Source organism: Electrona antarctica (genome assembly GCF_951216825.1).
Source record: "Electrona antarctica genome assembly, chromosome: 6".
NCBI lineage: Eukaryota > Metazoa > Chordata > Actinopteri > Myctophiformes > Myctophidae > Electrona > Electrona antarctica.
Window position 1 is genome coordinate 54,026,373 of NC_136811.1, and position 15,176 is coordinate 54,041,548.

The 15,176-nt window shown below is 45.5% G+C and overlaps 1 protein-coding gene across 1 annotated transcript in view; it reads right to left on the reverse strand.

Annotated features, from left to right (window-relative positions):
• Positions 1 to 289: 289 nt before the first annotated feature.
• Positions 290 to 15,176, reverse strand: part of LOC306925156 (uncharacterized protein) — a 29,785-nt gene continuing 14,898 nt past the window's right edge. The window contains exon 10 of the mRNA XM_079503844.1: positions 290 to 913. Coding sequence (XP_079359970.1) covers positions 484 to 913 — 430 coding nt within the window. The 3' untranslated portion in view covers positions 290 to 483. The remainder of the gene's footprint in view (positions 914 to 15,176) is intronic.

Sequence of the window (15,176 nt, forward strand, 5' to 3'; positions counted from 1 at the left end):
CTGACACATGAGCTTAACGGCAGTAAATTGATTATTATAATGTTTTGGTTAAAGCTCTATATATGGTAGTCATTGCTACAGTATGTACTGTAGACTGTTTGTTCAGTAACACAGGGGTCTCCCCAGGGGTCTCCCCAGGGGTCTCCCCAGGGGTCACCCCAGGGGTCTCCCCATCTCTTTACTAGACAACAGAAAATTAATCAGCTTCAATTTGATATTTCTTTCTTTTTTGTTTAACTCTAACCCTAATACAATTTAACTTTTCCTGTATCCTGTGTGACTTCTCCCTCCTGATTTTTTCTGTTCGTTAAAGAGCTGGAGAGACATAGATACCCCCGTTACTGAACAAACACTCTATCAATGATTACCATCACCAAATAGAGCTTTTAACAACAATAACAACAAAAACATGTATACAGTATATATAAAATATATATATATATTATTAACACAATCTCTTGCATCCCAGACTTAAAATGGTGCTTACTCCAGCATATAGTAGTCCTGGAAGTGTGCAGGGGGACACCGCGATCTCTTCCTGGCCCTCTGGGGTTCCAGGGTCCCGGTGGGAGTGGAGGGTCCCCTCTTCCTGGCCCTCTGGGGTTCCAGGGTCCCGGTGGGAGTGGAGGGTCTCCCCATGATCTCCACCAGGTCTTCCTCCTCTTCTCGGCTGCTCAGGGGGGTCCCGGTGGGAGTGGAGGGTCTCCCCATGATCTCCACCAGGTCTTCCTCCTCTTCTCGGCTGCTCAGGGGGGTCCCGGTGGGAGTGGAGGGTCCCCTCTTCCTGGCCCTCTGGGGTTCCAGGGTCCCGGTGGGAGTGGAGGGTCTCCCCATGATCTCCACCAGGTCCTCCTCCTCTTCTCGGCTGCTCAGGGGGGTCCCGTACGGTACCCGCCGCTCCGCGTGTCCCTTACTGGGATCACAATTGGAAAAGGAAAACATACAACAGAACATATATAATGGTACATCAGTGAGGATGAACATACAACAGAACGTATATTATGGTACATCAGTGAGGATGTATAACGTAACGTATATTATGGTACATCAGTGAGGATGTATAACGTAACGTATATTATGGTACATCAGTGAGGATGTATAACGTAACGTATATTATGGTACATCAGTGAGGATGTATAACGTAACGTATATTATGGTACATCAGTGAGGATGCTCACAGAACGTATATTATGGTACATCAGTGAGTTGTATATTATGGTACATCAGTGAGGATGCTCAACAGAACGTATATTATGGTACATCAGTGAGTTGTATATTATGGTACATCAGTGAGGATGCTCAACAGAACGTATATTATGGTACATCAGTGAGGATGTATAACGTAACGTATATTATGGTACATCAGTGAGGATGCTCAACAGAACGTATATTATGGTACATCAGTGAGTTGTATATTATGGTACATCAGTGAGTTGTATATTATGGTACATCAGTGAGGATGCTCAACAGAACGTATATTATGGTACATCAGTGAGGATGGGGTTAGGGTTAGGGTATATTATGGTACATCAGTGAGGATGCTCAACAGAACGTATATTATGGTACATCAGTGAGGATGCTCAACAGAACGTATATTATGGTACATCAGTGAGGATGCTCAACAGAACGTATATTATGGTACATCAGTGAGGATGCTCAACAGAACGTATATTATGGTACATCAGTGAGGATGCTCAACAGAACGTATATTATGGTACATCAGTGAGTTGTATATTATGGTACATCAGTGAGGATGCTCAAATAATTATCCTTATAGTCATATCAGTGGTTCTCAACCAAGAGGTCCGGGGACCACCGGTGGTCCAAGCTTCGGCTTTTTTGTGCATAGTCCACGTTGGCAATTTCTAAATTTGATGACACTTCGGAAATTGTTTTAATCTGCCAATAAAGTAGTCTGTCTGTCTGTCTGTCTGTCTGTCTGTCTGTCTGTCTGTCTGTCTGTCTGTCTGCCTGCCTGCCTGCCTGCCTGCCTGCCTGCCTGCCTGCCTGCCTGCCTGCCTGCCTGCCTGCCTGCCTGCCTGCCTGCCTGCCTGCCTGCCTGCCTGCCTGCCTGCCTGCCTGCCTGCCTGCCTGCCTGCCTGCCTGCCTGCCTGCCTGCCTGCCTGCCTGCCTGCCTGCCTGCCTGCCTGCCTGCCTGCCTGCCTGCCTGCCTGCCTGCCTGCCTGCCTGCCTGCCTGCCTGCCTGCCTGCCTGCCTGCCTGCCTGCCTGCCTGCCTGCCTGCCTGCCTGCCTGCCTGCCTGCCTGCCTGCCTGCCTGCCTGCCTGCCTGCCTGCCTGCCTGCCTGCCTGCCTGCCTGCCTGCCTGCCTGCCTGCCTGCCTGCCTGCCTGCCTGCCTGCCTGCCTGCCTGCCTGCCTGCCTGCCTGCCTGCCTGCCTGCCTGCCTGCCTGCCTGCCTGCCTGCCTGCCTGCCTGCCTGCCTGCCTGCCTGCCTGCCTGCCTGCCTGCCTGCCTGCCTGCCTGCCTGCCTGCCTGCCTGCCTGCCTGCCTGCCTGCCTGCCTGCCTGCCTGCCTGCCTGCCTGCCTGCCTGCCTGCCTGCCTGCCTGCCTGCCTGCCTGCCTGCCTGCCTGCCTGCCTGCCTGCCTGCCTGCCTGCCTGCCTGCCTGCCTGCCTGCCTGCCTGCCTGCCTGCCTGCCTGCCTGCCTGCCTGCCTGCCTGCCTGCCTGCCTGCCTGCCTGCCTGCCTGCCTGCCTGCCTGCCTGCCTGCCTGCCTGCCTGCCTGCCTGCCTGCCTGCCTGCCTGCCTGCCTGCCTGCCTGCCTGCCTGCCTGCCTGCCTGCCTGCCTGCCTGCCTGCCTGCCTGCCTGCCTGCCTGCCTGCCTGCCTGCCTGCCTGCCTGCCTGCCTGCCTGCCTGCCTGCCTGCCTGCCTGCCTGCCTGCCTGCCTGCCTGCCTGCCTGCCTGCCTGCCTGCCTGCCTGCCTGCCTGCCTGCCTGCCTGCCTGCCTGCCTGCCTGCCTGCCTGCCTGCCTGCCTGCCTGCCTGCCTGCCTGCCTGCCTGCCTGCCTGCCTGCCTGCCTGCCTGCCTGCCTGCCTGCCTGCCTGCCTGCCTGCCTGCCTGCCTGCCTGCCTGCCTGCCTGCCTGCCTGCCTGCCTGCCTGCCTGCCTGCCTGCCTGCCTGCCTGCCTGCCTGCCTGCCTGCCTGCCTGCCTGCCTGCCTGCCTGCCTGCCTGCCTGCCTGCCTGCCTGCCTGCCTGCCTGCCTGCCTGCCTGCCTGCCTGCCTGCCTGCCTGCCTGCCTGCCTGCCTGCCTGCCTGCCTGCCTGCCTGCCTGCCTGCCTGCCTGCCTGCCTGCCTGCCTGCCTGCCTGCCTGCCTGCCTGCCTGCCTGCCTGCCTGCCTGCCTGCCTGCCTGCCTGCCTGCCTGCCTGCCTGCCTGCCTGCCTGCCTGCCTGCCTGCCTGCCTGCCTGCCTGCCTGCCTGCCTGCCTGCCTGCCTGCCTGCCTGCCTGCCTGCCTGCCTGCCTGCCTGCCTGCCTGCCTGCCTGCCTGCCTGCCTGCCTGCCTGCCTGCCTGCCTGCCTGCCTGCCTGCCTGCCTGCCTGCCTGCCTGCCTGCCTGCCTGCCTGCCTGCCTGCCTGCCTGCCTGCCTGCCTGCCTGCCTGCCTGCCTGCCTGCCTGCCTGCCTGCCTGCCTGCCTGCCTGCCTGCCTGCCTGCCTGCCTCCATTTCAAACTGAAGCCACGTCCCACGCACTGCCAGGCAAAAGGGACATGGCTTTAGGTGAAATGGGACCAAAGAATATTAGTATTATAAGAAAACCTCACGTTTTCCCGTCAAACCAACCACCCCCCACTCACCCCCTCACCCCTCAACCCCCTCAGCAGGTGGACCTGCGAGGCTGTGCATGTTCTTAAAATAGAAAAGATAAGTTGCACACTGTGGGAATCTACTGATAAGTTTGCTGCAGCTTGGCAGCCTTTTTCTCTCCTATGTAGAATTACTGACTGACTATGCATCTGAACTGCTAATAATTGTTACATATATTTTTACATTGTAAACATATATTGTTAGCATTGTAAATAGGGGTGGGCAAATATCGCGATGATTAATGCCACGATTTTAACATTGAATCGTGAAGTTTGAATTTAATGCCACGATTTTAACATTGAATCGTGAAGTTTGAATCTTGATTTTTTATTCTTTCCCATAACAATAAGACTGACTGAAGTGTACGACAGTGGTTCCCAGACTTTTTCATGTCAAGGACCCCCAAATTGACACTAATTAGCCCGCGGACCCCCATTAGAAAATACATGCCAGGGGCCTGCACCGTGGCTCAGTGGTCCAGGCACCTTGGCTGGTAATCCAGTCTGGCAGTGTGCCGCGGGTTCGACTCCCGATCCTGACGGCCTTCACTGCATGTCTTCCCCCCCATCTCTCTCCCCATTTCCTGTCAGCCTACTGTCTGTCCCTCCATAAAATATATAAAATAAAGGCGAAAGCCACAAAAAAAAAACATTGAAAAAAATAAAATAAAAATAAAATAATGCCAGGGACCCCACATATGAGAAGATTTGCACGGCTCTAAGCAATGATTCTCAACCCGTTTAATTTCAAGGACCCCCCAGTTTGACATGCATTAGTCTATACGGCCTCCCGTTTAATGGCATTTCTATCTCTGGGACCCCAATTTATATTGTAAAATCAATGCTAATTTAACTGAGAGTGTACAAATGGAACCATTTGTACACTCTCAGAGTTACAGACCCACAAGGGTTAATTTGGTTCCAAACTATCATTTAGCTGGGTACCCCCTGGAACTCCCTCAAGGACCCCTGGGGGTCCCCGGACCCCACTTTGGGAACCACTGGTGTATGATTCAACTTTTCATGGTCTATATTGTTTTTAATTGCTTTAAAATGTTATAGTATAAAAAAACAAAGTAACTTGGGGACAAAAACGCAATAGCGAATCACAATACAATTAAGAATAGTTAAGAATATTCTTACATTGTAAACACATGAAAGGTGAACTCGTGCTACCCTCTGACTCAAATGACTGGATATAGAATTAAACTTTCCACTTCACCTCCTGCTTCAACCCTCAATCATTGGGATTCTAGGGCCCGATCTTTCATGCAGCCCAATTACTCCTCCTTATATGCAGTGTTGTTTTTGGCAGCAAATTTTGATTTTAGTTTTAGTCATAGTCTCTTGAATAGTTTTCATTTAGTTTTAGTCACATTTTAGTCACCTGGAATGTCTTAGTGTTAGTCTAGTTTTAGTCGACTAAATCTACAGTTGATTTTAGTAGACTAAAATGTGTTTTGGCGGGCCTCAATGCCCGCCAAAACAAAATGTTTTTACACTTGCTGAAAATAGCCGATCTACAAGCTCATAAGTTGTGAGCTTGTAGATCTGCTGTTTTCAGTATGCAACCAAGTGTAAAATGACATATACTGGATCTCTTGTCCACTAGTCCCTTCCTAACATTTAGGAAGGGACTAGTTTTTATTTGTTTTTATAAGTCTAGTTTTTATTTGTTGACGAAATTGTCAGTATATTTAGTCTCAGTTTTAGTCACCATAGCATAGTTTTCATTTAGTTTTCGTCAGTGGAAAAAGGTAGTCGACGAACATTTTTCGTCTTAGTTTTAGTCGACGAAAACAACACTGCTTATACGTCTAGGCTTTTTAGGCATTTTCTTTTACTATTCTTGAAAAAACCTTTATTAGAGGAGACTTGATGGACAGATATAGAAGTTGCACAGGATAGCGACTGACTTTCTGTACATTTGCACGACCCTTTATACCATTCTTGTCGCGCAACCTGTCCAGCGTCACCTTTGATCATCCTTTAGGACGACCTCTGCACGCTTTGCACCTTGCATCATTTCTTAGGCCGCCATTATGTTCTGACAGTTAATGCTTCTTAAGTGTCATACAACTTGTTTCATGTTGGCCCGATTCACCTTGTCTGTCCTCAAATGCACTCTGGTACTACTCGCTAACCTGGAGGGAGCTCCCCTTTCTGACCCAGAGTGCCCTCCTGACACACTCGTCCTCTGTCCTCAAATGCACTCCTAAACTCTGCAATGCACAGGTGTTAGTGGTGGAGGGGAGGAGGGACAGGGCTGGAGGGGAGGCTGCGGGAGGGAGGGAGGGAGTAAGTGAGTGAGTGAGAGGACATATTCAATATTAATTTCTGCCACTACACCTTTTAACATTTTATTTTTTAAATAAACAATCCACATCGACATGTTGTGAGCTTGTAGACCGGCTATTTGAAGTATTTTACAAATAGTAAAAATAGTGAAAAAGCCTATAGGCATAAGGGTTAAAAGGCAATATATGGCCCTGCTTCTCTCATTCTGGACTGCCTGAAGCATTCCAAGTATTAGTGTATTTTACACTAATATAACAGGCTGAAACCATATAATCTATTTTGCTTTTTATTAGACAGACTACAATATCCATACGGCGAATAAATCCTTGACCTGCAGATCTTTTGAAGACATAACTTGTGAAGGGATACAACAAGACTAGAGTTTGAAATGATCTTTGAATGATGCAACACTGCCTGACAGATACTCTGCAGTAGCATGACGTTACAAATAAGAAATAAATAAATGTAACTTTTACATTGTCTGACATTATTTGTCAGTGGAGAAAATAAAAGCAGAACTTTAGACAGAGACAAGAGCATGGACAACAGAAAACATTTGTGGTTATATTATGTGTATTGAATACATATCTATTTTTGATATTTAACTGAACATCTGAAGGCATTCCCATGCAGAAAAAAACAGAAAAAACAACCCTACTACATGTATTTGAATAACGACAGCTGATTACATGAAACATGTTCTCAGCCACTCTTCTCAGAGCCAGTATCATTACAACACGACTGTGTCCAGTTGCACATTCACTTTCCACTGGGTACAGTTTTTGGGGCATAAAAAGGGATGCCACGAGTCACCCAACAGTCACTCTGTTCAGTCAGAATGAAGGGTTACGGTGCTGCTGCTGCTGCGCTGCTGCTTCTACTGCTGGGCCTGTCCGAGGCCGACGGGGCGGCTCGGTTTGAACCAGCGACCCTCGTACAACAACCCGACCACTGCGATGAGCTGAAGGAGGTCAGGGACATGGTCCACAGCCTGGGGGCCACCGTGGTCGAACAGAGAGAGAGGCTGCGGAAGGTGGAGGAAGAGGCTAAAGAGCAGAGAGAAATGGCGCACAGACTAGGAGCCACCGTGGTAGAACTGAGGGAGAAGCTGCGGAACACCGAGGCCGGGGTGGCAGCGGGCGAGGAAGAAGCCAAGGAGCTCAGGGACATGGTGGTGGAGCAACGGGTTCATCTCAGGAACATGGACGCCAGGGTGGCAGCCAGCGAGGGAGAAGTCCAGGTGCAGAGGTCCTTGATGAGAGGTAAAGGAATGGTGATGGTCCAAACGAAGCTGTAAGAAGCTGTCATATTATTGTTGTTTTAATATACGTTTTTTCTGTGATGTTTTCCCAGTAATGGCTGCCAAATTGAGTGCGAGTGAGTCCCACGTCGCAGACCTCCAGAGCAGGTTGAATATCAGCGAGAGCTACGTTGCAGACCACCATGCCAGGCTGAATGCCACAGAGGGCTACGTTGCAGACCACCATGCCAGGCTCGGTGCCACAGAGGGCTACGTTGCAGACCACGAGACCAGGCTCGGTGCCACAGAGGGCTACGTTGCAGACCACCATGCCAGGCTGAATGCCACAGAGGGCTACGTTGCAGACCACGAGACCAGGCTCGGTGCCACAGAGGGCTACGTTGCAGACCACCATGCCAGGCTGAATGCCACAGAGGGCTACGTTGCAGACCACGAGACCAGGCTCGGTGCCACAGAGGGCTACGTTGCAGACCACGAGACCAGGCTCGGTGCCACAGAGGGCTACGTTGCAGACCACGAGACCAGGCTCGGTGCCACAGAGGGCTACGTTGCAGACCACCATGCCAGGCTGAATGCCACAGAGGGCTACGTTGCAGACCACGAGACCAGGCTCGGTGCCACAGAGGGCTACGTTGCAGACCACCATGCCAGGCTGAATGCCACAGAGGGCTACGTTGCAGACCACGAGACCAGGCTCGGTGCCACAGAGGTTCAGCTTGCAGACCACCAGACCAGGCTCGGTGCCACAGAGGTTCAGCTTGCAGACCACCAGACCAGGCTCGGTGCCACAGAGGTTCAGCTTGCAGACCACCAGAGCAGACTGGGTGCCACAGAGGTTCAGGTTGAAGACTTGGAGAAAGCAAGTGAAGGTAATTTGAACTTGATGATGTTCAGTGGATGGCAGGCAGGAAAGAGAAGTGTTGAGAAATAACTTAGTCCATTAAAAATGCATGTGTCTGCACAGTGATGCAATTAGCCTGAATCCTACATCCTGAGACTGGCTAAATTGAGAATGGACACAATCATGTCACCCTCCGGGGGATGCAATACTGTACTCAGTACTGTACTCTAACCTTGTTGAAGTCGGGCTCATAAAATGTCCCAGGAACCCATCTAAAAGACCACCCCTGGGTCCCGGGACCCATGACATTGAAAACCAATTTACAACTGTCATTTTAGTAGTTAAGCACGGAATGTGACGTATGATGATGTTTGATGATGTAAGAGCTCACTTCACACAGGTGTGTTTTTTGAGCTAGCTAGCCCCTCCTATACACAGGTTTAATGTTTGTCTTTAAGATCAGCTATTTTTGAAATAATGTATGTATTTTTAAAGGGAACATTCTTACACGTGTTTGCTTCTGGGGGTGTCCCTGGAACAAGATATTTTGAGATGGGGGTCCACGGCCAATTACATATAATTTTGGGGGTCCTCCACATGCAAATGTTTGAGAACCACTGATATAGAAACATACATTTTTCTGAAAACTGTTGATTTGTAGAATCGGCCTCAGGTCTTAAAGGACCACTTCCCCATTTTCAATTTATCTTCATATAATTGGTCCTCACTAACACAGAAACACGCCTACCAATGACATCATCATTAGTTGTTTTGTTTTTTTTTCAAACAACATTTCAACATTTTATTTGTATTAGTATAAACACGCAAACAATGGCTTCCATACACATTTTCCCAGCAATAAAAAGGCTTAATTTTCTATTGCCTTGGATTCCCCATTGATGATGTCACTGGTAGGGAGGTTTCTGAACTGTCTACAGCCCACCAATGAGACACAGATATATATATTATATATTATAATTAACATTAGTGAGGACCAATTATATGAATACAGGTTGAAAATGGGTGAAGTGGTCCTTTAAGTGTTAAATACTTCAGATGAGCTCAGAGAATAGATTATGGGCTCCATCTTGCGCCACCCATATCCCTTATCCCTAAACTTATATGCCATTTTATACTGTTTTGAAAATCATTTTAATATAGTTCAACTAGCCGATCTACATCTACATGTTGTGAGCTTGTAGATCAGCTATTTGAACTATTTTAAAAGGTTTAAGGGGTGGCGCAAGATGTAGCCCAGTGTGTTAATAATGTAACTTAGGCTACTGTATTGATCATATCATTCACATTAGGGATGTGTATCAATTGATTCATTAATTGATAACTTTATCGATCAATTCAAATTAAACGGTTAGTTGATAAGCAACGTTTATTTTTTCATCAGATAATCTAAATTTAGCTGATTTACAGAAAAAATACAAAAGAATATTATATTCTTAAATCAAATATTTGCTTGACCATTTGAGATACAGGGTCAGGCAATGCCATCTTTGTATTATCTCATACAGAGGGATGGTCTTCCTGTTTTCTTTGTCGCACCTCCTCCGACGGTGCCCATGAGGAATACAATGAAATGAAAAGTGCCCTGTCTTGTCTGTGACATCACATGCAAAAGCTGATACGTTTCTGTGGCTACTGGCTACCAAGGTGGGGGGGACTTTGTTTTAACCGGACCACATGTTCGTTGCTCGGCCACAAGGTGGGGGGACTTTGTTTTAACCGGACCACATGTCCGTTCCTCGGCCACAAGGTGGGGGGACTTTGTTTTAACCGGACCACATGTTTGTTGCTCGGCCACAAGCGCGCGCAGACAGCATTACATTCACAGAAAAACGGCCCAATGATAGAACCGCAGTATTTTCCATTAATTGTTAACTCTTAAAGGACCACTTCACCACTTGTCAACCTATCTTCATATAATGAAGAAAATGGCGCATTTTTTTCTACTCCGTCTGTGTCTTATAGGAGGGCTGTGGGCAGTTCAGAAACCGTCTTCCATTGACATCATCGATGGGGAATACAAGCTAATAGAAACTGCAGGCTTTCTAGTCCTGAAAAGTTGCAATGTGAAAATGGAAGCCATCGTTCTCACGTTAATGAAAATCTAAACATTTTTGTAAAAAAATATTGTTTAAAAAATAAATCTGCCTAATGATGATGTCACTGGAAGACGGTTTCTAAACTGCCCACAGCCCTCCTATGAGACACAGACTGAGTAGAAAGAAATCATGCCATTTTATCATGATTATTAGTGAGGACCTATTATATGAAGATAGGTTGAAAAGTGGTGAAGTGGTCCTTTAAGTTTAATTGAAGAATTTCTTAACAATCAATTAATCACTTAACGATTAACTATTAACATTCCTAATCCACATGGGAGAGCAAATTAAACTACTATTTAATGAATATGATTATTGAATGACTACAACGAATGATTGACTTAATGCTAATATTGTGTTGATTTCAGCCCATGCTGCTCAGCTGTCCACCGTAGAAACAAGGCTGTCTGCTACTGACAACCAACTGCAGGAACTGAGGAGTAAGTATATTTATTATTAATAAACATTAGGTTCTAAAATGACAACTTAATACTGAACTTTTGATACCCAAAAATGCATTAAAATAATAATAATAATAAATATAATAAATTATATAATAATATTCTATAATAATATAGTATAATATTCCCTATATTATATGTAGGCATGGAGCAAGCACTGGAGAAATATTGGTTCACCAATTCATTGCTATTATAAACAATGTGATGATGTTGCTGTGTACACAGACAAACCAAAGGTGGCCTTCTCTGCTGCTTTGGTTACTGGAACAGTTGGACCATTTAGTTCCGAAACCACTCTGGTCTACAATAGAGTCTTCACTAACATCGGCAACGCATACGATCCAACCACAGGTAGGTTATGATTAATTCATGTTAATTGCATTCATAGAATCAATTTGTTTCTTCAAATTACATCTATCAGTCTATCAAACATTAAATCAATATTACATTAATGCACACAGATCTTCCTATTTAAACCAATTGACAGGATGAGATGAGAGAAGTTTAATGTCATTGGTTATAATTAACAATGATAATAATGATGTTTATATACCGGTAAGTAACAATGATATCAATCTGTGGTTCTCATTTTCATGCCACCTCTAAATTGACCATGGACCCCCATCTGAAGACTATTCCAAACGTGTCACAATGTTTAGAAAATACCAGCTCTACAAGCTCACGTGTCCCATCATCACAATGTGTTGAGAGCTTGTAGATCTGCTATTTCTAATAGTTTAATTATAAAACAAGGTAAAGGTAGTTAAACTGATTAACCCTGGGAGAACCACTGTTTTGTAGAGAAAAGTCCTCATGCACACCTACAGGCACAGGTGCGTCGGAGCAGGCAACCAGTGAATAATGAGAGAAAAGAGGTCCTGCACACTGTCTTCACTTATATGTGACTCTTTTTGAAACAGACAGTAATGGCGGCAAGACTAATTGTTCAGGACAGGAGAAAAACATGTCTGAAATAAGTGTCAGAGCTGAAATGTAAATATGAAATACATGCTTAAACATGTAGCTAGGTGTAATGTTAGAGACCACAGAAGTGAACCTTTCAAGCCTGTTTTCTGCAAGACATAATACTCTATAAGCCATATCTCCAAAACCGGTGGGTCAAACTAAACAACCAATATGTCAATTTGAAGCTATGATACCCTGCTTTCATATGACATGAAAAAACGAAAATGAAAAAAATGTAAACATATAGCAGCAGTTTATTAAGCTACTGAGTTCAGTAGATTAATACACTACTGTAATATAAGTGAAGACCGTCTGCGGGACCTCTTTTCTCTCAAAACCACTGTTTGAAAAGTGAAAAGCAGCATCTTGTTTTCCACAATATGGTGGGATGGTTTATTCACACGTGTGTGTGTGTGTGTGTGTGTGTGTGTGTGTGTGTGTGTACGTGTGTGTGTGTGTGTGTGTGTGTGTGTGTGTGTGTGTGTGTGTGTGTGTACGTGTGTGTGTGTGTGTGTGTGTGTGCCTGCGACCCCTGCGTGCCTGAATATTTATTCTCCCTCAGGTATTTTTACATCGGCTGTCAAGGGGGTTTATCAGTTCAGATTCACTGCAGGTCACTTTTTTAATTCACCAGCATCGTGGGTGGATATCAAGATGTATAGAAATGATCAGCTACTCATTTATAACCAAGGATACAATAATAAAGCGGGTTATGAATATGTATCTAATGGGTTGATCATAGAGCTGGAGGAGGGAGACACAGTTACCATGCGTCTACCTCCAGGGTCCTACAAGCTCAATGATGCCTCAAGCCAGAACAACAACATTTTCAGTGGGTTTCTGCTCTATCCCATGTAACACTGCTACTGGTACCGTTACATTAGGTTTCTGCTCTATCCCATGTAACACTGCTACTGGTACCGTTACATTAGGTTTCTGCTCTATCCCATGTAACACTGCTACTGGTACCGTTACATTAAAGAGATGAGTGTTTGTTGACCCGCATAATGTATGTATACATTCTGTCAATAAATACATATTCCAAAACGTACTGTTGTTCATATTCTGTTCTAGAAGTCATGAAGTATATGAAAAAGGAACCAAAAAAAACACTGATATAGCAAAATAGTTTTTTCATATACAATGTCTTAATTAAATAATTAGTTACTGTAGTTAGTCAGTTTACTGTTTCAGCCAGTAAATGACATTAGTTCAGTTTCTTTGTCTTCTAGAGACCGGGGACAGACAACAAAAGGGATTTACTTGGCTTTAAAATGCAGTTCTTAAAGTGCCATGAAGTTACACACTTTGTGCAGTAGGTGGCAGCATGCATGCACCATTATTAACGGTGGTACAGCCCGCAGCACAAGCAAAGGAGGAGTACCTCTCATTACAATGGAATGATCTACAGTCCAGACTAAAATTGGCTTTGAAAGTTCCCTTGAGAAGTTTCAAAAAGGATCATCTTTGATGTACAGTCCAACACCTGCACATGTTTGGATATGTACTAGCCTATGTTCATGCCTATTTATTTATTTATTTATTGGTTCAGATCGTGTAGATTGTGTATATGGTGTATTTTGCCCTGCTACTAAATAGTAGGATTGGGGACTTTTTGTATTTATTCATAGGTACTGTAAGATGTATTCTGGATGTTGTATTTGCTGGTCCAAAATGTAACATTGACGATGTGGTATTGAAGTGTAATTTTATTTCTGCCTCTTGGCCAGTTCCCACTTGTAAAAGAGACGCAGTCTCAATGTGTTTTACTGGTTAAATAAAGGTTAAATAAAATAAATAAAAAACAATAGACAGCACAGATGCACACAGTGAAATGATGTGTTCTGAGTCCGATAGGCCAGTGGTTCCCAAACCTTTTCGTGTCAAGGACCCCCAAATCAACATCTATTAGGCCACGGACCCCCCACTTGAAAACATATGCCATGTGACCCCGATAAGGGAGGATTTTTACGGCTCTAGCAGTGATTCCGAAACATATTAATTTCATGGACCCCGAAATTCACACGCATTAGGCGACGAACCCCCGATTTAATGGTATTTCTATCTCTGGTACCCCAATTTATATTGTAAAACCACCACTGTTAATTTAACTCAGAGAGTGTACAAATGGACCCTAACGGGTCCATTTGGTTCCATTTGTACACTCTCTGAGTTACAGACCCATAAGGGTCCATTTGGTTCCTTATATCTCAAATTGACCTAGGTACCCCCTGGAACTCCCTCAAGTACCCCTAGGGGTCCCCGGACCCCACTTTGGGAACCCGTGTGATGGAGAAGGTTGAGTCTTTTACTGAGTCATTGGAGGTCTCTGGTTGTATTAGAATGCCATATTAATGTAATTATATTTGGATAGCATTTGGCTTTACACACAGAGTGCATTTATGGACATTGAATTGAAGCGTTGAAACTAGCCATTAGAAATGACAGTTCCCATACACGATTGATTGTATGCATTTATTTGTAATACAATGGCCAGGTTCAGGTGAGGTGATGAGTGCATCGCCCACGGCAACCCAATATTCAATTAAATAACGTTACGAATTGATATGGATCAATGTATGCCTCATTTGATTATATAAATTATATAAAGAGAGGGAGAGAGAGAGAGAGAGATCAATTAAAATAGCCGATCTACATGCTCACGACCACCATCCATTTTTAATTGCTGATCTGTTTCATTCATTATCCCAAATCTAATAGTCCGACGGATGTGAAAACACACACAAACACAAAATATAGCCAGCAGCCTTATTTTATCTAGTTTTGATTACAAGCTGTATAATAAGTAAGGGATAATATCTGGCTAGGTGGTCATTGTCCTTCAGGGAGTGTAACCACCTCGGCTTCGCCTCGGTGGTTAAACTCCCTGTCTGTGAATTATCTCCCGACAATGACCACCTAGCCAGATATTATCCCGCTTATTACATGGCTAACTAACATAAATTAATACATTGACCCAAAACACAACAAAAAAAGTATTCCATAAGTTCGCGCTGGCTGCGTCTGCAGCAGCTGTCGGAAAACAAGGAAGTGAGTTGATCAAATAGAATCCATTTTCGGGTCCTGCTTCGTCTATTTCTCACTCAAATGTTTTCAAAAACATTTTTAAGAGCAATGTTTAGCTGTAAATGACATTGTGTGTCACTAGTGTGTGTGTGTTTACATGGCTGTCATGTTGGAAACAGCAGTAAATCAAGCGGGGCGCAGCCGTGCAGCTGGTGCTCAGAGGGTTTGATTAGGCAGCGGTCTGTTATACAGCGGAGCGGTCATTATCGACACATAATTCACCGCTGAATTAAGCGATTGACCAATCAGAATCAAGCATTCAACCAAGCCATGTAATAACCTACAATAAATCGTATTCATAGCCTGCTAAGATTGTGCACCTCT